This window comes from Simochromis diagramma, unplaced genomic scaffold, assembly GCF_900408965.1.
Source record: "Simochromis diagramma unplaced genomic scaffold, fSimDia1.1 OVJJ01000501.1, whole genome shotgun sequence".
Lineage (NCBI taxonomy): Eukaryota > Metazoa > Chordata > Actinopteri > Cichliformes > Cichlidae > Simochromis > Simochromis diagramma.
In genome coordinates, this window is record NW_024387320.1 from 648,865 (window position 1) to 674,188 (window position 25,324).

Below are 25,324 nucleotides of genomic sequence, written 5' to 3' on the forward strand. Positions count from 1 at the left end.
GCAATGGGGTTTAGGTAAAAGAAAACGTTGCAGAACAAGACACCAAAAAATAAATAAAACCCAATATCGTCTTAATTTTGTGAAAACTAAGAACATTAAGGGGCGCATGCTTCTTCAGATTTGGAGTTATTAATTTGCATGTCTCCAGTTTAAATGTGTTACATTTGTACAGTACAGGGCCACTTACACTGACCAGCAAACACTTAAATGCACAGCTACCTCCCTCTGCTGGAGGATGGTAAAACTGCAAACTCTACTTGAACTCCCCAAATAATAAAAATCCAACAAATATCAAAACACTGACAGCAGACACCACTTCCATGTTAAGACTCTCAGTAAAACGAGGAAGATTTAAAAGTTGCAAAGTTTGTGTTTTAAGTGTCCAATTTTTATTAAAGAGGTTACTGGTTTCATCTAGTTTTCATTTAAGGTAGATATAACTACTGAATTTGCATGAACCCTTAAAAGCCTGAACTATGAAGTAATTGCCAGAATTGCGTTTTTGTTTTTTTGTTTTTTTTTTTTTTTAAATTGAGAAACTTTAGTGTTTGTGGAAGCTTCTGGCAATTATAAGTATACATACTTTTGCTGCATGGCATGTTCGCGCAATTACTCAAGACAGTTTTAAAAAAAATATATATATTTCTAACTTAAAAATCTCAAGAACGCAAGCATGATAAACATGTCATTACAGGGCTAACTTGATGGTTTTACTTCTTGTAAAACAGATTGCATAAAGACCACAAATCAGTGGGCAAAGAACAAATATTAAGCTCAAGTTTTAGGAGGTTTGTAAGGCAATGCAATTTTACAGCCATTTACATATTTCTCTAAACAAGTAGACATCTAAAACTACTTTGTGTGTACCCCTCTGTATGCATGGTAAGTGTACATGTAGACAAACTTGCTCCATGCTTTTGCAAGCATGTCTGGAGTTAATGCAGCTGCTCCTGGTATACAACCTACTGGCAACTGCGTGAAACACATGAAACCCCTTTTTCTGACAGTGTGTGTAGCGATCATTACCGAAGGACCCCTGTGGGATTAAATCACTTTGAAATTGGTACACCCTGTAGTTAAGACGTGCCATGAAGCAAAAACTCATTTTGAAAGTAAGCTCAAACTAACAATGAATTACATATTTGAAGAAAAACTTGAACAAAGGAGTCATTTAAGTATTTATTCATAAAGTATTGTATTTACATTATACAGAGTAAATATTTCCTTAGATATATGACAAGGTGCTCTAAGCAAGAAATTTCCTCAACTCTCAAGTGACCTACGTTTAAAAGCTTGTTAGGAATAGGTGTGCATCAAAAAAAAAAAAAAAAAAAAAAAAAAACAGATAATCAAATTCAGATTTTAAAAAAGTATCCTGGGAGAACTTGCAGAACAATTCCCAGTGTCCTCAACAGGCCGGGACAAGTGCAATACCACACAAGCACAGAGCATTGCCACCTCTCCCAACCTGCACAGAAAGGGATCACTTCTGATAGATTATTTTCAGTTCTATGATCAGTTTTGCATGGATTTGCACAGCAGTACATTTAAAAGCTGAAAGCAAACCAGCAAAACTAACCAGAGACCCACGTGCATAAGCTACCCCTGCAGTTTTCCCAAGACGACGTAGTCTAGGAGTACTTTAAGTGCTCACATTGCAGTAGAATTTAAACAGTAATAAGACTACCTGCACTATAAGCACTTTAATACTACTGAAACCTTGTCTTTACATTATTGACAGAGGTGCACTGGAAACCAGACTGACTGTTCTTTCATAGACGATGCGCAAAGAGGATTTTGATGGAAATGCAGGCCACCGTCAGTTTTGCATAGATTTGCACAACTTATTTCTTCTTGCAGCGCAACTATGCAAAACTAACGGAGGACAGCCACAATTAAGATTAAGAGTGTCCATGCAAATATATACTTCAAAAAACCCAAACTCTCACTCTCACATGTACAGAGATACATGGCAGATGAGAGTCCCAGCCCCTTATGCCAGAAGGAGCACTTAGGGCAGTAGGTGCTAGTCTACTTCACTATCTGCACTAGATGCACCTTAGCATAAGCACTAGTAGTAGTCACATTTTGCCAGGTAACAATTTTTTAAGACTCCTCTCCTCATACATAAAGCAAAATAAAAATACAAAAACAAATCAGCAGCTGCTCCAATTCTGTGCACTTTTCCCACAGTGACAGGATATACAACATCTAACAACCATTTAGCATGTTTGCTTCTTACACAGCTGCTTTGCTCCAGAACATCAGGGGGCTGAGCCTCACAGCAAGACGACAAGGTCTTGCCAGATGTCTATTTACAAGTGTATGTGGATTCAGTCTACTTAGGACTTGCAACATAAAGGCTGTGTTTGTGAACAAGTCAGCTTCCTTCAGTTAATATTATCAGAAGAGTGCTGAAAGTGCCTTCACTGCAGTAGAATTGAACAAAACTACCTGCACTGTAAGCACTTTGGCACTACAGTGACTGTAAACTGCTCGTGTGACGTTCTCCTCACAGACTGCATTACTGTGCCTTTAAAGCCACAGTGACGACTGCCCAGGAGACAGATGTGAATGGGGTTCTGTAGGGATAAATAAGATGTAGCATTAACAGTAGGAATAACAAAAAAGATACACAAAGACATTGTACAAGAAAGTTTATACCCAACTCAAGCCTAACATTTATCAGTTTGTGGTTTACCAAATGTTAGAGGTTAGCTGCAGTTTGACAGGTTTTGACGTAGGTAATTTTCTCTAATAAAAATTCAAAAGATCAAACTCAGTATACAGTAACGATCTCATACATCTGCAGAGTCTTGACAAAGTTGAACGGGCAAAGAGTACTGTGATTAGTGTGGTGTATGAACTCACTCAGAAAAGACCATTTCCCTCCCAACTACAATGGTCCTTGTAAGGCTAAACTTCATGACGATTTTTAGTGGTCAAGATATTATAAACCCTTTTAGGCATTAAGTTTTTTTAAGTTGCTGGAGAAATCATTAATTTAATTACACAAATACATGCACATTTATTGAGTGCTTAAATTGTCCTTGTAAATCTTGGACAATTATTCGCCATTACTGCACATATTTTGAGGTTCCGTGAAAGACTTCCCCCCTCTGTATGCACACCCCACTCAATTTCAATCGTTGCATTAATATAATGTTCAGGACATTCTGCAAAAACTGTTATTCAAGAGTAGCTATGCACCATGCGTCCGTTTACAACCCCCCCCCAAACCCAAAACTCTGTTCCAATTAATCTCAAGCAGCCAGGCTTCCCGCATGGCAATCGAGATGATGGCGTCAGAGACGCCAATAACCTCGAACACCTTAAAGCTAAATGATAAATCAGGAGTCTGAACCGGGACTGTTCATGGATACCAACACTTGTACTCCAGCCACATTTCTGTACCCCTCCCCCACCCGCTAACATGGCGCCCAGGAGTCCACAGTTTTAAAAAAAAAAAAAAAAAAAACCTAATAGCCACTGCAAGAACAGCACATGGGACTACATCGACGATGTTACAGTGTCCGTGCACACACACGCAGCTAAAACTGGCCGCACGTGAGGCGTCCGCTTATAATGACTAGTCTGGACCACGCGTGAAACCGCAACTGCTCCAAACTTAAAACGCAGAATCCAGCACACAAGCTAGTAGTTACGCGAGGGCTCCATCAAAACAGTCTGCTGTAAGCATGCGCTAGCCAAACAGGCTAACGCGTGTAGCTTGCTACAGTGTGTTTAGTTGTTTAGATAATTATCCAATTAAAGTTTGTTCACCTATCAGTATTCCTTAAAGACAACACTTAATCCAATACCCTAGTAATCTCACGAAGTATGCTGGTAATGTTTGGATATTCGCTTCCACTCCCCGTCCACTTCTAAGCATTGTATTGCCCCTTGTCTTAGCCAACTTAGTTGTTTCAGTATGGCTAACTCACACATGCTAATTAGAGATCAGTACACGTGCTCCCAGGTGCTTGTAAACGCTGACAGCGGCGTTTGAATAAACATAAGAGAGCCCGCGAAGCTAGTGACAATTATGTTATTATTATGAATACACAATGTTTTTGTTGGCATATTAGCGTTAGCTGCTAACTCGGCAGCTCGCGGGATAGCAAAGGCGCGCGGCCTGCTAGAACCCCATGTGCTGCTGCTGCTTTGTTCTGGAGGCACTTTTAAATGTACACCACCGCAACCCGAAATGACTGAAAACTTAAAAATTCTACAAACAGACGGCTGACAGCGCGGGCACGTGAGTCTACAACTTGGGGCTTTTGCCAAAATTTGTAGCGGTTATTTAATTTTATCGTTTTACGAGTGTGGACCACTTCCCCGAGGTACCGACAAGAGGTGCAACAGCAGCGGCAACACATGCTTTTCAAATCTCCCTCATTCTCCTGCCATGGAGGAGAGGTTGCCATGCGCTCCTACAACATTTGGTTTTAAAAATGTGGAAACTTGACCATTAAAACGCTTTCTTCTCCCCTCCTCGCATATACGTTAGAGCGCACACACGTACCGAAGTCAACCCAGCGCATTTCACTTTCCCGACGTTTACCGCATCTCCCAAAAAAGGCTAACAACAGGTTTCTTGCCAACAACACGCGCCTTATAAGACACTAAAAAAAATCCACCATCTTCACTCACTTGTTCAGACTTACCGTTTACCCAGTTTCTTGGACATCTGCAAAATTTAAAAAAAAGAACACAGACTTCACAGATTAAACATCGGCTAAGACGTGTAACCCCTCCAAAAAAGTGCACAACCATGTGCTACTATTATGATTTGCTAGGATTTTGGGAATCGTAGTAAGATTGCGAAAGTGGCGCGAGTAGACTCTCCTTTTAACCATGTGGTGAATGAAGGGCGGTTCCCAGCCAGCGTAGCGGAGCTTCAACTCCTTCATTAGCATAAATCCTCTACTTCCTCTCCAAGTGGGACTCTGAAGTTTCCCCACTTAATTCATATATTGTAGCTATACAACTTATCTATGGTTACATAGATAAGCCGTTTCAATAGGGGAAAAATATATCAAATTGCCTCCCATTATAATCACTGGACGGGACGCCTTAAGGCTCTCTAATTTGATTTTGGTGATGTTTACACGTGGAATAAAATGTTTTATGAGATTTAATACATTCTTAAAATAATTCGATCGAACGAGAAATAAATGTATTCAATTTGTTTAAACTGGATGATAGTATACGTCTGTGTGCTAAATCTGTTTACTACATAAAACGTATTATTTTGGAAATTTTCTGGGATGGCTTTTCAGATTTGTAGCTGACCAGAATTTGACGCAGTGTAACCAAAACAGAACCTAGAAATGAAACGAATAATAATGATGATAAAATTTTTCGACTTTCTATGTTTTAGTTTTTTTCGTTTTGTTTTTTCTTTGACATTATTTACAATATTAGATAAATAAAAAGATATTATAATAGATTTTTATCTTTAGTTTTAATGAAAGACTATACCACCATGCTTCTGCATACAACTGAACTGTAACATTTAGTAACATAAAAATATTCATTAATGTCAGCAACAAGTTTTACAAAGGGAATCCAAAGGCCACCTACATGGTGTCTTTGGTGTCTTTTGCTGGGGCTATACCTTCTCAAAGGACATAAGAAGTGTTCCCAGCAGAAATGAGAGAATTGTCTTGCACATAGCCATAGGTCAGTGTAGTTCACCTCTAACCCCTGGATTCATTCATGTGTGAAGTCACACAATGGAGGCACAGATTTTGAAGTTGCCTTTTCTGCTCAAACAGAAAAGAAATGCAAATGTAAATTTCAGTGACAGAAAGCATTGCATTGAAAACATATGAACGATTATGATGTTGCACTTTAATGAAAAATAAAACAACAAATAAAATAGATACAATAACTATTTCAAAGAGGTGTAAGTCTAACTTCAACTGTTATTTCTGTGACATATTTAACATTTCCTAAAATTCACTTTGAGGATTCCAAAAACAAACAAGCAAACAAAAACATGGGGATGGCAACATTACAAATCAATCTTTTATTTTGCTAACAGTGTTTTTTTGCAGGCATAGAATGGATACAGCATATAGTGGAAATCTTCAAAAACTACCAACAGCAACAACTGTTGTTTAAAATCGAGGTGTTTGAAGAGAATATGTAGAATCTCATGTGGTAAAAATGTGACAGCGAGCTTGCCTAAGTGTGATAAAACTAAACTAAAACACTTAGAATTTACTCACCACAATTTTATAATTAAACTGAATCTTAGACAGTTTTAGTGTTAGGAATGAATCTTTCACAGAAACAAGTTGTGTTGCATTTAAGAGAAAGAAAAACATCAAAACCAGATATTTTTCTATTCAACCAACTTTTATGGTTTTTTTTGTTTTGTTTTTTAAATCAAATTGATTAGATTGGTCATTTTCATTATCTGTAAAAAGCAAGCAATTCAAGTTAACTGAACTTGAATTGTTTGCTGTTTTAAAAGAAATTAACAAATTTATTAATAAAAGAATAAAAATTTGAAACAACAGTAAGGAGGAGCAAGACAGGATCTATAGAGTGAAAAAACTTAAAGACTTCAAATGGCAGCAAGTGTCTGGGCCCTTACATATCTTCTGATATACAACTTGTTTTAGACTTGGGCAGTACATTTTGGAATTAAGAAATTATTATGTGTAGAAATATTAGAATAAACACACTTGAATAAAATATGGAACATCTAAACAGGACAATAATAATTAACGTGGGTCATACCTAAATAAACAGAAAGGGAAAAAGAAAATAAAAAAATTGATAGATTTTAAAAATAAAACATGTTTTACAGTATAACCTAGTTTGATAGCTCAGCTTCTCACACAACAAATACGAAAAAGAGTTACCCCTTTTTTCTTAATATTTTGCTTCCAATGAATTAAATGCCAGGTTTTCTGAAGATATGCTAAAATTTTTCTTTGAACATTGGATGTTTTTTATTCATTTTCAGTTCCGTCCTGAATCGTTCCAACATAAAAAAAAGTTACCAAACTCTAAGGCTGAAGCAGTTTTGTATCTACAAAAAACAGACAACTTAGCAAAGAACTTTTAAATTGTTTTTCTGCCTCTTCTTTACTAGAAGCCTGTCAAAAAACACAGAATGTGTTCCCATTTTTTTTGTTGAATTATAAATATGAAAAAAATCTATAAATAATATCTGCCATATAAAAACATAAAATATAAAATAGTATTTTTGCACTAACAAGTTGACTCCCAAAGAGCTTGGAACACAAAAGAAGAAGTGGCAGGCCTTAAAAATGTTAGAGCAGATGAACAGTACATGAAAAAAATAAGAAAAAAAAATAGTCCAAGTTGTGTTGAAGCATAAAGTTGGTCTTACCAAATACTGACTTTCAAGCTCTTTCCCATTTCCTAGCAACGAATTAAAAAATAAGGTAGCTCAAGACTTTTGCACAGTACTGTAACCATTGAATCAACATAAAATATAAAAGTAATTATCACAAAAAATGTTGTATATCTATATTGTTTCTTAGTTCCAGAATCACATTTATTTATGTACTACTGGGTACTGATGTAAAATAAGATTTAAACAAGAATGGTTTTTATGGTATGCGAACATCTTAGGTCAGGTAGGGTGTTTTTTGTTTTCATCAAATGTAATAATTATTATTAATTAGTTTCAGTTAACACAACTTGTGTTATTGTTGATGTGTTCTCATTGCGGCTCGTTGAATGAGTAGTTTTGAACCTACCCAGCTGCCATAGGTCACACGCTGCTCTCCACGGAAGTTAGATCCACCTGCCATAATAATATCATACAGTCAGACACGGTACTTTTACAGGCAATTATTATTAAATCTAAGGATTAAATTAAAATTACGGCGTGCTAATACAGTGCTCTATATTTCAAATTGATGTATTAATTTGTTTTAGAATATGTATGCGTATAACAATGTAGCTGATAATGTAAAGTTTATTTTATTTTGAAAATCAAATTCACGAGTTCCGGTGGGGTTGCCGTAGGTCTGTCAGAAGAGTCGTTCTAACAGACTAATGCTGTGTGTTCCTGCCATGATTTCTTGAGGTTTCTCACCGTTGCACGTGTTGCTTTTGGATCGTAAAAGGTCAGTTCAACGATCTGGTTAAAATACATACAGATTTGTGCACTTTTAGTTTAGTGTAGTTTAAATTAGCATCGTGTTTCCTGCTGTCTCATTCTAAAACGTGTCTGACCTCTGTTGGTTTACAGATGGACAGACTACTTTAACATGTAAATCTCTAAATAATTTAGGTTTATCGTTTAGTTTAAACTGTAATTTTAAGAGAGAAATATCATGTATTGTAGTAAGTCTCGGAAAGAGCTACAAAGTGCATTATTATAGCCACCATAACAAAAAAATAGTGTATGTCACGATTGACAAGCAGCTTTATGTTTGTGTCTAAAGTTTCAACCTTTAAAAATTAACAAGGAAGCTCATCTGTATGAATCTGTATCTTTTTAACTGTGGTTTTAATACAAACAATGTATAATTTATTCATTTGTAAGATATGTTTTTGCTTGGCACATTACTTGACTTGGCACATGACTTTTGTTTTGCTGTATTTTGCTATGTTTTCTAGTGTGGTACACCCATGGCTACCTGTGTGGTGTGTCGCTGGATGCCCAGGCTACGCCACCTCCCAGGCCTGAGAAAAGGCTTTGCCAGGGCTCAGCATGTGCATATCAAACCAGAGGATGAAGCTGATGATCTGGAGGAAAAGAGAATCTTGTCGCAGCACAATGAAGTATGTTTAGAAGGTTACAGGCTCCGTTACAGCCCTTCTTCATATCATCACTCTGCATTGAACTCTGCAGCCTCCCATAGCCAAACAGACAACGATGAAGATGAGCAGTGTCTACCCACTCTCGCACCTTCTTTCTGGCAACGGAGCAATCGCTACAGTGTGAGTTGCTCACGACACCTCTCCAGCTCAAAGAACACTCTTCTGGACTTGGCTTTCAATAAAAGCTCTGAACCAGAGATCCCCTCAGCGTCCTCTTACCAGAGAAAACCTGTACTACCAGATGTTAAAGTAGAGACGCGTGCCTTCCACAAATGCAGACCAGAGTATGCCTCAATGAGCCTAGACCTTAACCAAAGACCTCACCCACTCAAATGGGAGGAGGCAATGCAGCTGCTCCAAAAAGTGGCTGTTTTAAAGGGCAGCATGAAAGCATCTGATGTGTCTCAGTTTCTTATGGAGCTCAGTCGATTGCACCCAGACAAGATGCCGTTAGTGAGGAGTGACCAGCGCTTCATCATGCTCCTCCGATATTCCGTGGAACACCTTCGCCACTTTACTCAACTTCAGCTGCTGGAGGTGCTGCAGTCGTTTGTGTGGCTGGGCATGCCCTCTGCCCACACTGTACTCGAACTGTACGAGACTGAGCTGAGTCGCCGGTCCAGTCAGATGACTTTGCATCAGTTGATTTTAGCTGCTGATTTGTGGCGCTGTATAGGGAAGCAGGCACCTCAGTTCCTACTGCACCTCTATGACTCTGTTCGTCTGCATCTGGGACAATTGGGCGTGCCCGAGCTGGTCCAACTGTTGTATATATTGGGAGAGGGTAGGCAGTGTCCAAAAGACTTGATCCGTCCTCTGGAGCAGCTTCTCATGCATCATTTGCTACAATTGCGACCTGAGGAGGTTGGTGTTATATGCTTAGGACTCTTTAAATCCCAAACTTCAATATCTGAGAGTGCAGTGACTCGCATTGTCGATAAAGCACTCTCTTTTGTGAAGGAGATGAGCGACTTTGCCATGGTGAATGTGTTGAAGTACCTGCGTTTCAGTTATTTATATCACAGGGCATGGCTGGAGGCCATGGCAGAGGAAGTTCCTAAGCGTGCCCACAGAATGGGTGTCAAGGGGCTAATGCACGTGGCACTGACCTGTTCTGCTCTTCATTACAGTAATGACAGTATCCTTACTGCTGTCGCTGACAGAGTACCCTTGCTAGTGCCACACTGCAGAAGTAAAGACTCATGCAAACTCTTGTGGGCTTATGGCACATTAGGGTTTCACCCATCACGGAGTCCAAGCTTCTATCCAAGTCTTACAGAATCCCTGAGGCAAAGGAAAGCTGAATTTCAACGATACCCAGAGCATCTGCTCACTGGTCTTTTAGGCTTGGCCTTTGTCTCACAGTTCCCAGAGGACCTAATTGCATTAGCCTTGAGCCCTGATTTTGTCAACTTAGCACTGAAATGCACACAGCTTGAGCTGAAGAAGGATTTGTTCACTTTAGATGGAGTTGTAGCTTTGGAGTTGCCTCAGTGGACTGGCCCTCGACTGAGCAGTGAACTTCGAGATGAGGTTACAGAAATGCTGTGGAAGTTTGCTCAGTCAGATGTCTGCCAGAAACCTGAGGTTCAGGAGGCAGAATCTGCTCTGAAAGATCTGCTTGGTGGAGAGGAGTTTGTATGTAAAAGAATGATCCTTCCCCATACTCGCTCCATTGACCTGGAAGTGCACCTCAACTCCACTGGGCAGCCTGTACCTGTGAACCAAGCATCTCTAGAACAAAGCTCATCCACATTTCCTTCTAATCAGGGTTGGGGGAAATTAAATGTAGGAGTTACAGTAACTGATGAACTTTTAGCACAGTTGATAAATAAAAACAACACAAAAGCGCCTTTGGCTCAATCACCTAAAGTGAAGACTACATCTCTTCAAAGATTACGGCCCGATGAAAGTGGGAGACTCTTTGACACAGTGCTAGACTTGACCACTGATATTATAGAAACTCTGACCAAACCCAGTCACCTTGGGTCTTCTCGCAAGGACTCCAATGAGATAGTCAAAATTGCAGTACAGGTCTCGAACAGGAACCACTTCTGCTCCCAGTCACAGCAGCTCCTGGGACTTCATGCCATGAAGAGAAGGCAGTTAAAGATAGCAGGCTATAGGGTTGTAGAGCTTAGTTATCAAGAGTGGTTTCCATTGCTGAGGAAAAGCAGAGCCGAGAAGCTGGCATATCTGCACTGCAAACTCTACGACAATCTATAATGATTCTCAGACCTGTAAGAGACACAGTGAAGTGGAGAAAATGTGGAGTCCGTTGCAAACTATATAACCACCAGGCTTCTGGAAAATCTTTACAGTGTGCAAAATATCTGCACATTGCAGAATAAAAGATGTTTTGTATTGCAAAAATGTTTTTTGTTGAGATTTTTGTAAAAATATATTTTTACATTTACATTTCAAGACTGTAAAAACTTGACATGAAAACTAAAGCATCAGCTTTTCAATGCCTGGCCGTAGTATAAAATACATTTAACATTTGTATGTTCTTGTGTATTTACTTAAATGTTAAGCTTTTCCTGATTCAAATCAATGATGATAGTCTTTTCAGAGGTCAGTTCTTCTGTCTCAAGTGTGAACCTGCCCAGTTTGCACATTAAATATGTCACTGTGAATACAGAATTAAAGGCAATGCTTGTTTAGGAATCTGTATTACGACACCTGGAAAGCCAAAACTTGTTATATAACTTAATAAAGACAGGATTAAAATGGGATGCCACAACCTTTTAGCAAATGAAAACCAAAAATAACAGCATTTTATGTCTAACATGTTTTTTCAAATTCAAACATGGATCTGGGTCTTCTTTCATTTCCTTAGCAAAACTGTTCTGCTCATGCAAGCAGCTTGTTTATTCAAGACTATTGTGACAGTGAATTAAAAAGTGTTCAAGGATTCAAGGGTTTTTATTGTCATTTCAACACACCCGTTCACATGAGGTCAAACAGAATTTTAGGTCCCATTTAAAGCCAACAAGAATAAATACACAACAGGAGAAATACATACAAAAACAAATGCTAGAAACATTTACAGTGTAAATTAAGTGGAAACAACATGAAAGTAGGAAATTCAGCTATGATTCATTCATCATGTGGGCGATGTAATTATCTTTTGCATCTTTGGTGAGTTTTTTTAAAGAACGCCTCATGTTGGATATCATTTTCTATAATGTTGTAGTTCAACTTTAAAAAAACAACAACTTTAAAGTAAAATTTAAACAAAGTTCAAAAGATTAACAAGACAAACTGGCATCATTAAATGATGATGGACCTAAACTGTCAATAAAATACACTTTATTTTTTTGAAAGTGAGTGAAGACCCTGAATGAAATTAACCTGTATGGATAGAACATTAAGTACAGTTATGTAAAAGATGAGTAAGTCAAAATGTATAGCCTTTAGCTGCTCAGCAATTGCTTAATAACTATGAAATCAACTATATTCACTTGCTTTTAAGCCACGATTTGTGCAACCACCTTCCTGATTGGCTTAAAAACGACATTTTAGAGTAGTAGGATACACCATTCTTAAGCATTTGCCCATTAATATGAAGAATTAATGTAAATCTAGCGCTGCTCAGAATTTTCAGCCAGTGTTACCTAATAAATAAGTTTGAGTCTACAAGTCATAAACTAGTCACATAGCCACTAAACCTGGGAAATTATTCCTAATAGAACTCATGTTCTCAAATTCAGCTACTTTTGACTCCTCCGAGCTATCCTAAAATGGCTTTGCTCCGCAGGTCATGTTTGTTATTATGTTTTTTTTTAAGGATGAAAGAAATTGTTAGAACTATTTTCTGTGACACCTTTTCTTGCCTTGTAGCTGTAAACACAAAGTGGTGTAGCAGTAGTACTGAGTTGCTTGCGGAACAGATTTTTTTTATTGCAGAGTTTTTACATTCCTGTTTTCTTTGCTTGTAACTCAAGAGTGTGTTTGCTACTGACAGTATGGCATTTCAATGCAATTTCCTAAATCCCACTCATGGAAAAACACTGTATGCATCACTTTTCACGGTTAAAAATTATTAATAAAACATGAATAAATTGTGAGTATTTTCATATTGGATATATGTTGTACGAATTTGCAAGTTGATTCCTGCAATCTATCGACATGCATGGAAATCAGTGCAATGCCGGAAACCATCCCGTTTTTGCTAACATATCAGTGTCTAGGAACATGATAAAAAAAAAAGCTGAAATGAGCCCTTGTGTGGTGAGACTGCAGGTGTGCTGACCATTCTTAAAATGTTTGTTCCTTCCCGTTCTATCTCTCCTTTTCTTTGTGGCTCCCTGAAGATGTTGTTGGTGCTTTAATCTTGCCAGCTGCCCTAAACACAAAGCCACTTCAAGGACTCTTTGTTGGACAGTGCCAAAAAGAAAGGCAAAAAACCCCACAGCTGGTTGAAATATTTTAACAGTAATAATTCCCAGATGCACTGAGCAGATTTAAAATTGAAGTGTGTGATTATCTGAATTTTTCCGCTTCAGGAATTAAGGGGGAAAACAGAATAAACCTGAAGTGAAGCTCAGGCCACAAGCAAGTGCCCTAATTCCTTTCTCTCTCATTCTGTCACATCCTTTAAGTCACTTGCTGGGGAGAGAAGAGTGATATGGGGTGACAGGGGCGGAAATGAGCACTATAAAAGACAAATTCAATCAACTCTACATCTGTCTGCATGTGTGGGAGCACTTGACGATGTCCCAGGAGGAGCTGGAGGACGCAGCAGGCCACTCTTATGCCACTGCCTCCTGCAGGGGGAATTAGAAGTGAATGAATGGAGGGAGAGCATTGTGCTATGCCTGAAACTTGCCAGCAGAGAGCATTCTTCCCTTAGGAAACATCACATTCTGACAGAGTAGCAATGGTGCAATATTTCCATGGCAGCTTGATATTTTTGAGCATTTGAATATTTGCAAGACACTCACATTAAATAAATAATTAAAATACAATGTGTGCATGTCATAAGATCACTGGAAACACAATTTTAAAGTTAAAATAGCACACAAGGAAAATGTATTTACATTCGATCAACAGCACATAGTGCTTATAACAATATACCCAATCTACACACCCATCAAAGATAAAAGAAGCACATTCAAAGGGAGTTGCTGTTCTGTCATAAGGTAGAGAGGAGTCAATAAATACCTTCCCTTTTCTTCACAGATCTGAAAAAACTATAAAGAGAATTCACATTTTGGGACTTTCAAGTCAGTGCCATGCCCGCAGCTACAAATTTCACAGTTCTGGGGTTGCAGGAAGCATGCTTTTGAAGTTGATATGATTCAGTTTCTCATTTAGCACCATTTTCTCTGGATTCAAACGTAACTCATTGGATAGTCAAATAAATCCTTTATCCATCTAAGGAGATAACGAAAATAATGTTTTCAGGTTAACCCTAACCGGTGCAAACGTGTTTCAGAAATAGGCGCTCTCTGCCACAGAGACACAGTTTAATAGATTGTGTGGAAAAAGTACAATTATTATCATCTTAGATTGGATGATTATGCACAATGAATTCTGAGTAACAGTCAAAGCAAAGTGATAAAAATTCTCCTATTTCTTTCTTCATATCTCACCAATAACAAGATATTTATTGAGTCATTACCCTGCTATAAACAAAAGTAAGTAACGAGAGAATAATCATTAGGCTTAGACACTTTTCAAATGCAACCAGTATTTCAGCAGTTAATCGAGGAGGCTCTGGTAGAGTGAATGCTCTCTCAGTAATCCCGTCTTATTTGCATTTCAATTCTTTTCCTTTTCTCAACCTAATCCATTGCAGTCTGAAAGTAGCCTAAGCTCCATCAACATTTCTTAACTTATCTCAACATAGGCATAGTACTCTCTGTCTGCTATAATTCCTTAATTTACCTTTCAGTATAAACAGACAAATCCTAGTGTCACATATTCTTTAAAAATTGATGAATTACCTTACAGTTACTAGCCAAGGGAGAAATCTATTTCATAGACTCGAGTCTTGAATTGTCTCCTTGACATTGTCAAGTGAGGGGAATAGGTGTGGATTAACCAGATATATGCAAATGATTTCCCCTGCGGCGTTATGTCAAATGATCCCCATCACAGTTTTGAAAGGACTAAATACTGCCTGTGTCTTAAGTGTTTCTGTATCACTCTCTCTCACTGTCACTTCCTTTCTGACCTCTTCAGTGTTCAATAGCACGTGTGGCTCCTTGCCTTTAAGATTCCAAACACATAGACTGCGCTTAACCAACTGCTTCAGGAACACGGCTGATAGTGTGTTTGCATTCCTCCCTCGTCTCAGCTGCTATTGATAGACCTTAAAAAAAGTGAACGAGGTGAGGGTTTGCTGCTTGGCTCCACATTTATTAGGAGATAAATGTTTTCGCCTGAAGAACATGGTGAATTTTGTTTGATGTGTGGTGTAATTTTCTTTATTTTCTCTTTATTTTTTATTTATTTATTTCGTTTTTATCCCTAAGAAAATAAAGAGAATGTTTTTCATGGGCTGTACAAGCTTTAAGCCATGCAATTGCACAAGCCAGCACTGGCCCACGGACCATCTTAAATCGTCCCCAGGAATATTCTAAAACTGAAGCAAAACAACCCTCCAAAAAATCTATAAGAAGCCTGATTATGATAAGAAATCCTGAGGCTAATGAATGAGGCTATACTCAAATCCACTCCACTGTTTTTCTCATCCACCTGTGTAACAGTCACAGAACTGACAAGATGTAGCCTAATTTAATTGCTGATATAGATGGATGGTTTTTATGTTGTTCAACATTGTTTTATATCGTCATTGTAGCTATATTCCATGTTATGCTCTTTTACACAATGTGTGGCTCTAATTTTACTTTAGCTATGTCAGTATGGGCCCTCTGGTAAAATGTATATTTCCCATCTCTGCTTTAGTTTCACATGGACAGAGAAAAATAATCACTAAACAAGAGGTGATACTATTCTGTTTCAGCCTTTGACATGACAAAGCTCTGGGATGCTACGATTTCTATTAGGTCAGTTTCTCATGTATGGTGGTAGCAGTTAGTTGTTCCTTTCCAAAGAAAAAGATTGCAAGTAGCCCAAGAAAAGATCCATCATGACTAGAAGGGCCTTTACAAGGAAACAGTTGAACAAGAGAAGCAAAACAATGATAATATGCAGCTTGGTTATTCAGTTCAAAAGTTCATCGGGAATAAACATTTGCAAATGAAAAACTCCTGTAATTAAAGCATATGCTGTTGCAATTAAAATCTCCTTGATCATACAGCAGGGACTATTTTTAGCAAGCTTGTAAAAGCGTAAGGTACTGGGGGAAAATGGTTCTTTGTTTCAATGCTAATTAATATTATTTGTCTTCCTCCCTGTGAGAGATAAGTTCAAGATGACACTTGCGCAAACAGAGTTGCATAAGCACGACGCTGTCCCTCTACACTCATCACTTGGTCACACAGATCATTACAGCGCAAAGCAGGATTGATGCAAGCTCACAAAGTCAGTGGAACTGTACAGCAGAGTCACTGTAATACAGTCGCACCATGGCATTTGCAAAGGGGTCATGGCATTATAAAACTTCGTAATCATGCAAATTCTGGCTGGCACGTCACAAAGAATTTCAAGGTCAGTTTTGGTTTACTGCACTGCAACGGCCCTGAAACTTTTTTTTTTTGTTTGTTTGTTAATAAAGCGATTTCAAATCCCCATTTTAATACCATTTATGTAAACACTGATGAAGATTGCCACTTTATGGGTGTAAAATTGGCTACCCACACACAAATGATTACAACAAAGTGATAGACATAGCCTATATTTTGTGAATGATGTGACAAAAGCCGGTGTCTTTTTTATCAAAAAAGCATGCAGCTCATGGTTTGTTCAAGTTCCTCTAGAAATAAAAATAGTCTTGGAACCACACATGCTCCTAAGTCTTCATATATTCAGCAGCTTGTTACCAAGTATGCCTGTCTGCCTTTTGGCACGAAGCAGGCAGTGCACAGATGACTGTTGCTGCAGGAACCAAGGGTGAGGAGAGCAGTCAGTGAGCTGAGAGATCCAAAAAATTTCCTTTGACCTGAGGGGAACTGGAGACTGGTTATAATTATCTATTGGTGTGACATCTTTTATATTACATGTAGCCTTTTATTTTTATTGTTAATATAAAACATAGATAACTGCCGTGTGAATAATGAACAAAAAAAGCATTAAAGCCAATTGAGTCAATTAAAAAAATATTCGTTTGGAACACCAGATTTTGTGAGTTCTTTAACTGCCACAAGGTAAAAGACATTTTCATTTGTTGCTTTTGAACAATGAAATCATAAAGCCTTAAGCAATATCTACAAATCCAAGAGCTTATAAGCTTCACATTGAATTAAAAGACTGATGTATTTTTTACGTGGTTATATGGGTTCAGTTATTCTCTTTCGATTAACAGGGCCTAAAAACTTTCAACAACAGCTGAGTCACAGCACTGAAACTTCAGCCTGACACATATCAGGATTCGGGCTGCTTATCGTGCAGGATGGGTGAAGGTGAGATGAGAAACGGCTGCAACAAACAGAACAGGAGTTGCAATTTTGGCACGAATCAATGACACCCTTACTTTGGGCGCATTAAGCAAAAGCTCAGTGCACCAACAGCTTATACACAAGGATAAAGATCACTTGCAGGTTTTAAGTATCAAAGTCCTTGAGAGATGTTCAAAAGTCAATGAAATTACCAATTAATTATTTATGTGCAAAATGTCCTTCCAAATACTACTCATCACTACGGTATCATAAACATTCAAGTTGAAACTCTTGAACTTTGCAGCAACGCTCTCATTTTGAAAATCTTGTTGTTTCCAGGGCTCACTCTGTTGTTGTGAGTTGGTTCAAAGTTGCCACGTAAAGGATTCAGATAAAGGATGTGAAGGAATCATATACCATTCACATGCCATCTGTTTAACTAGCCAGTGCATTTATCACCATTACTGCTTCTAAATGTGACATTTCTGGTGTCCCATTTGGGCACTTTGACTGAAGAGGTATACATTTTACAATTTACAGTTTTAAATAAATGCTGAAATACTGAAGGCACTTTGTCGCCAAAATATAATGAATGCTGACACCCAAAAGCTTGTGTGCCATTTATCTTTTTGACAAACTTGAACTCCATTTATGTCATGTGTGTTGAAGTCAGTGACAATTTCTGGACCCAGTATATTTAAGGTGGCTGAGTTGAAGATGAAACGGGACTGGCAGAGCTCACAGGGCTGATGGTGGTGGCAGGAGTCACCATGACAAGGAAGGAAGAGGAGCAGAAGAACTGAGACTTGGGAAGAGGACAGAAGCTGTCACTATGTGGAGAAGCTTGGCTGGACTGGCAGGTGAGGTGGTGGAGTAATCTAACAGAATTGTTCAAATGTAAAAAGAAAAAAAGAACAGAACAAAATGAATCAAGACAAGCAGAAAGACCTGCAGTTTCTATCACTTAGCCAGGAAGCAGCAGAGAGTGACTGAAATGCTGAGTTAGATATACTGCCGGTGATGAGTTAATGAGAATCAAGATACATGGGAGAAGTTTTCTGTCAGTGTTTTCTGCCAAGAGCACTTGGAAGGTTTGACTCTTTTTTTTTTTTTTAAGTATTTTTAAAGTTCATCTTAGCACACTTAAAAATGACTGTAGTAACTGTTGCAATGATAATGCATTTTAGTATTATTTGTCTTTGTCCCTAAGGAGTCACAACAGAAGGCTGCACCTCTCTGAGCCTGAGTTCTTTCTGTTAAAAGGCAGTTTTTCCTTCCCACTGTTGCGAAGTGCTTGTAAAGGCAGCTTTCTTGCCACTTTGCTTTTGGTCCAGGTGTGTGGCAGTCTAGTTTTTCCACTGTGTGTACTGTAAAATGTTTACTTTATTTGCTTGATGTTTTGGTGCACTGCCTCTGTGTGGTTAAGAAGCAGAAATCATTCCGTGCATGTTTCTCATCTGCTTTGCTGCAAATAGTTCTTTAACTTGCTTTGGGAAATTCTGGGACACATGATGGGGCCTTTGCCTCAGGCTTGCTAACTAAAGGGTCCACTGACAAACCAACCCATTAAATTGAATCTGCAATTATTCTCCTGAATTATTCTTAGAAACTACAATGAGCCATCCAAGTAATTTGATTGCTTTTGAAAGAAACACTGCAATACGTATTCAGTTGAATTAATGTTTGCAGAGATGTAATGGATTGAACATGTTTGCTAGCAGCATATGCTATTATTTATGTTCTTAAAAATTATTTATGGCATAAAACCCCTGATGCTAAGAGCAATTTATTAACCATGCTTGTTTTATTAATATATATATAAATGCAATCCACTATATGAATGGCAGCATCATTATTATCATTGGGAGCTGCCTAAAAATGTCCTGTCAGTAGTGTAGTAGATCAGTATATTAGAATTTTTAATTTTAATTTTAATTTTTATAAGTTAGTTAAGAATGCTGCACAATTGCTGTGTAAAAGATACCATTCTAAAAACTGGTAGAGAATATAATTTAAAAAGTGAAAAGTTTTAAATATTATTCGAAAAAAAAAAAAAAACATTTAAAAAGGTTTTTGGCAGGAAGACCTCAGGGCACAGTTCCCCCACTAACAGTAATGGGGAAAGTTGAAGGGAGTGCCATGGCTATGACTCACATAGAGAGAGAGAAAAAGCAATGCAGGGAAACAAAACAAGAGACAAAAGGAAAGGGATTACAGAGGACACAGAGGCAGAGAGGGGGATGTACAACTAGCGATAATCACTGTGACTGTAAATATTAATGCTGTCATAAATAGAAGGGGGAAATGCCACATAGTGATGATGAAATGTTGCAACATCATGAACTGAAGCAAACATAGAACCCTGAAAGTTTAATCCTACATGTCTGTGATATAAAACCCTTTTCTCTGTTCTCGGCTTCAATGGATGAGCTGTTTGGACTTCAACTTGTGTTTGCATGAGGATAGAATTACAACATCACAAAAGCATCACGGTAATCTGTCTCATGCAATGCACAGGTATATTATTCTTTAGTGGTCCACCACAGATTAATGAACATGCAACCTTTGAGAGGAAATTAAACTTGTCCGCATGCTTTTAAGCATAAGGAAACAATCTTCTGCTTGATGGAAATTCATATTTTAGCATGTAATTATACCCCAGTAACCCTAATAGACACATTTAAAGTGATGCGCTAACAATTGCGTAATGATTAATTATATTATCTTTAACACTGAGGGATCAGGTATTGAGATGTGCAAGGGGGGTAATTACAGAGACAGAGCAGCACACTAATAAACACACACTTGAAAACGCTACACCCACCGCTGCTGGTTAATGAATTCTGTCCTTGCTTGCATTATATCATCAAGAAGTATGCTGCCGTAGACAGTTGATGAAAGGGCTAGTGGAATTTAAAATCTTTCCAGTGTTCCAACTTCTATTCATAAATAAGTGATGAGTTGTACATTGTAGCGCATTCACATTGCTTTGACAATTGCAAAACATTGTGCTCTGCTGCACATTATTGAAGAGCCTTTCCGTTTCATGACCTTGACGTTGTGAGAAATAGAGGATGTAAAGTGTGAGAGTGTATTGTATTGTCGGTGCAGCTCCGTTAAAGGGTAGCCTCAGTTAAATCAAAAACAAGTTGCTTCCTTCCTGAATTATATCCACCTTATCGCCTGATGGCAAGCAATGACTAATGGGCGTTTTGAATGAAGTGGTGTGCAAGAAGGACAATTTTTTTTCCTGCGGTGCAACAGTGGGTGCCAGAATGTTACTGTCGTACTGGAAAATAAATAATGAATAAAATGAGTGGTCAGTCAGCAAAAAGGCCAAAGTGAGCAGTAAATAAGAGGATATAGCAAAAGGGGGGGGACAGGTGTCACGACACAACAACAAAACATAAAAAAGGAAGATTTACATTCAAAAAAGAGATTGAAAAAATAATTTTAGGTTAGCTATAAATGTCAGGTTCTATTCCAAAGCTGTCTTGTATTGCACAGACATTTTTTCTGTCAGAATGGGGTGGAGGGGGGGAGTCACTTTTCTTTTTGTTCCCTTACTCTCTGCACGTTCACCAAGCCAATGCATCTTTATAAAATTGCCTGTAAAGCCGGTTTTTAAAATAGATTTGACTGCATGCAAATCCAGAGTTACTGGCGTCATTCTTAAGGATTGATACGCTGCTGGACCTTTTGATCAGATGTTTTCAAGTTTCTGTCTTTAATGCTTATCAACATATCCTGCTGCTGATTAGGATTCATTCCTTCCTTTAATCTGGACAACTTAATTATACAGGAGATGTCAGATTTCCAAGGATGTCAGTGTGGTAAATGCACAATGTCAATATTTGATGTTGCCATCCACCACGAACAGAAAAGTTCAGGTTTTTTGAGAGGGGCAGAAACACATGCATGCAAAATGCAGTTCATTCATATAACATAAAGCTTTTTTTAATTATTAAAAAACACGTTATATTTAAAGATTGAACTATATTATATATATTTAAGCAATTGACAAAAAATAATAAATAATATCAATACATTCAGAGGTTTATAATTTTTCTTTTAAACCAGCACCTTCAGGGTTTAGTAATGACACACAAAACTGAAGCTTAGGAAGAATAAATAGTATTCCAATGTGGTGAAATTTAAGTGCAAAACAAGGGGAAAGCCCAACTTAATATTACCCTACTGTTCTGAATCAAAGCACAAATTACTAGTTCCTTTAAAATGATTATGTTAGTTTAATATGGTGGTTTTTTTACTCTGTGAACAGCACTAGGAGCCCTCCATAGCGCTGTATTTAAGAATAATGAAGAAGTGAAATGTCCATCCATCTTCCTATACTCAGGCAGGTTCCACCCTGGACAGGTCGATAGTCTGTTGCATGGCTAACACAGAGAGACACACAACCAGTCACACTCACGTTCACACCTAGAGCCATGCAATTCAATTCTGTTTCCTCCACTGTACCCTATAGGAACCTATACTACATTATATATTTCCAGTTTTGAAATATTTGATCCAGAGAAACTGCTACTTCTTTCTTTTCCATGTTCTTCTTTTTCCTCTGCAGTACCTGAATTTAAGTTATACCACCCAGTATTTCAGTGATACAGATCCATTATTACCCTTTAAACAGCAAGGTGTACAAAACCTGCTGCTGCCATCTGCAATCATCCCAGCAGGTGCTGGTTGAGCACGGGATTACCTTGATTAATGTAGTTAATATCCTCTGTTCTAATTATAAAATGTAGTGCGTACTGTAAAAGAAGTGGTGTGTGTTTCTACAGCAGCTACTTTCCACGCTTGACTGTTTTCCTCTGAATGAATGTTGCTTTGATCTGGTAGCCAGTGGCTAGGTGGGGAGTTTAACTGTGTTAAAACTAGTGGGAGAAATCTTGCTGTGGGAACAAGAACCCATCAAGATTGCAATTGCTATCAGCACCGCAAACACTCAAGAGAAGAGGAGGAGGGAATTTAGTTCAGTAATCTGCTCATCTGAGGCCTCGATTCATTCACCGCACAAGATGCTCATCACATCCAGTGACAAGAAAGACATTTGTCTTCTGTTTTTAGCTGCATTTCTGTGTCAAATCTGGAATTTTGAATACGCATGTAAAGCCCCACACAAACTCAGGTGTTTTCAAGTATGCAGGATATGTGATGAATTATTAACAGACATTGTGAGATCTAAAATAGTGCCTTTAAATAATTTACCCAAGCTCTTATGGGTTTCATATTGTAAACTAGTGTAGGGATTGATTTGTTGTCTCACATTGCCGAGGTTTTGCTTTAATAATTACAACAGCTGTTTAAAACGATTGCATTTTAATTTGTTTGCCATTCAGAGAAGCTGAATGTGGTATCGACATAAAACAGCGTGTCTTCTGACCAAACAAAATGGTTTCAGCTGCAGCAGGTGGATTTGATGTTCCAAAGTGTATGCAAATATCAATTTTCCTGCCTACTACTTTGTGTGTGCAGCAATACAAATCTACTATATTTTCAAAGGGTCTATCTAGAGTCCACAAACTTGCCTTGGGAGACATGTAATCCTAAAGCCTTTTAATTAAAGTGTTCAAAAAACGTTTTTTTTTTAACTACAGTTCACATCCTTTTGAATTATTCTTAACATTGTCCTGATTTTTATGTGTTTTTTGGATGTGTGGTGTCAGGCTTGCAGTCACCTCAGTTGCTGTTCGCTGATGCTGCAGTTGCAGATCCAGCTGTGTTCAGGATTCAGCAGGGATTGTCAATGTTCTCTCTTAATGTGCTTTTACCCATTTTAGTGCTAACCTCAGCTATGTGTCATTTTTTTTTGTAATAGCCCAGTTATTTTTTGCTTGCTTTTTCTTTTGTTGTTTCATGTGAACAATCATTTCAGTGTCGTGTAGCCTCACAAGAGGCTATGGTATTATTGGTCTTTCAGTTGTTTTGTTACTGTTACTTGTTACAGTAATAAGTAACAGTAACAAAAAATGAAAGACCAATAATACTGCCTGGGGAACTGCACCCCAGGAAAAGAACCCTTATTATCTATCTGTCTGTCTGTCTGCCTATATAAATACAACTAATTGTGGGCCACTTGAGAAGACAATTTGCACAGAGTGCCCAGTAGGAAGGGGACCTCACTAAATATGACCAGCGTTCCAACAACATAGCCCTCTATGGTAATAATAGGAAAAACTAGATAAAGACAAACTGAGAGCTCCAATAAAGCCAAATAAACAAAACAAGACAGGGAAACTCAGTTTAAAATACAAAACACTTGTGTGGTTGTATTTTGGCCAATACAAATACAAGAATCAAGTTAAAACACAATAAAGGTGAAATACAATAAACAAGGTCTAAACAAGACAGCAGCAGGGGAAATCTATAAAGAGTAGAAAAAGAATTGTTTTCCTGGGTCCACCTGACTAGTCCCAAACTTAATGCTGTGATCCTGCTAACCACAGGCAGGCATTTAGCAGCTAAAGACAGTCACAAAGAGAATGAAAAATCTGATTCACGAACATAAGGATTAGACTGTAACAGCAAGAGAGCTTCTAAATGTACTCTAAACACTTTAAATCCATTTTCCACATACCTGCAACCATCACTGCCATCAGCAACCAGAATAAGACCAAAAAGTCAAGACAGATTTATCGGCTACAGGTGCTTCTTATAATCAAGCTCTGCTTGGAGAAATAGATGTCGGGGTTAATGCTGTTCAAAGCACTACTCAGATAAGAAACATTTTTCAGTAGCAATTCTCCACTCTGCAAACACTACATGTTAGAACAAGACTTGGAGTCTGTAACTATGATAATCTTTATATGGCTGTGTTTTACGGCAAATGCTACTGAAAAATGCACACAGTGACAATGCTAACATGTCAGTGTTTAACAGGTAAAGTGTAAATGATTGCACAACACAACACAAAATACATCCGTTAGCTATAATTGTTACAAAGGTGTCGTATGAAAGTTATTGGCTGTCTGTTGAGGCTGTTAGAGTCAATCAATCCACAAATGTCAATTTAAAACCTGTACTCTGGGGGCAAAAACTTCACACACACACAAAAACCACACAGTTCATTAGAATCCATCATCTGAGGACCATGGATGTGTGAAAAATATTAGAGAAGCGGTAGACTGAAGGATTTATAACACTAACATTGCAACCTAGAAAACAATAACACCAGCCTTTTCAAAAATATTCATTATTATCATTTAAATATCCACATTTTCACTCTAGGCTGGAGCGGAAGTGATAATATGAGAGTAATGGTACAGATAGACACTCATATTACTGAAAAAAGAAAGCAAATATACATAATAAACATTTAACAAATGAGAGCCGGTAAGATTTACTAAGATGATGGAGTTTTGAATGTGAGAATATAAAGTTGAGGTTGAAAGCACATACTGTTAAAAAAGTTATTCACAAAAGAGCATGACACACTTCCGGGCTGCTGTTTGTTTAGGTTTTGTGTTCTTATGACATCTTTCCAAGTATTCTAAAAGCATACTCTTTTGTCAAAAAAAAGAAACAATCCTTGTCAAAATATGTGAAGTCTTTTAGTGGTTGACTGGACAAATTTGACACATCTCTTGGGAAATCTTGGCAGTCAACCAACAATAGCCTGTCAATTATCCAGTCAACAGTGAACCACTGAAGTTGTGTCTTACATAAATTGTTATGAGCTTCATCAGTATTAGCAGAGCTGACACATGCTTTCAGAAGGCCTTCTCAGTCTTTTGACTTGTTAAGAGCTGTGTAGCTGCACGATACTTAACACAAAGGAGAAACTTGAAAGAACTGTTTTGATGCACTTGCCACCAGCCTACAGTACACAGCCCTCAGCAAATAAAGCTTCTCAGGGTGGTTAATGAGGGAAGATATGAATGGTCAAATGTAGTTAATGCTGAGGCACTGGGTTAGCACTCTTTGAAGTGCTTCTTTTTGAATATTAATATTATTCATGACCTATTTGCTTCTTTACTTTATGG

General features: G+C 37.9%; 1 protein-coding gene and 1 long non-coding RNA gene across 3 annotated transcripts; one reads left to right on the forward strand and one right to left on the reverse strand.

Annotated features, from left to right (window-relative positions):
* Window positions 1–1,166: 1,166 nt before the first annotated feature.
* On the reverse strand, window positions 1,167–4,909 carry LOC120717590. The gene is made up of 2 exons (XR_005692237.1): window positions 4,668–4,909; window positions 1,167–2,582 (listed from the first exon to the last, which is right to left on the reverse strand). It is a non-coding gene; the product is annotated as an uncharacterized LOC120717590 (long non-coding RNA).
* On the forward strand, window positions 3,472–13,029 carry LOC120717589 (FAST kinase domain-containing protein 5, mitochondrial). 2 transcript variants are annotated; one of them, XM_040005699.1, is made up of 2 exons: window positions 3,472–4,258; window positions 8,614–13,029. In XM_040005699.1, the coding sequence occupies exon 2, from the start codon at window positions 8,626–8,628 to the stop codon at window positions 11,041–11,043; it is 2,418 nt and encodes an 805-aa protein (XP_039861633.1). In that variant the 5' UTR covers window positions 3,472–4,258; window positions 8,614–8,625; the 3' UTR covers window positions 11,044–13,029. The 2 variants fall into 2 exon arrangements, with proteins under 2 accessions (XP_039861633.1, XP_039861632.1); XM_040005698.1 differs by lacking the exon at window positions 3,472–4,258 and adding an exon at window positions 7,988–8,117.
* Window positions 13,030–25,324: the final 12,295 nt, after the last annotated feature.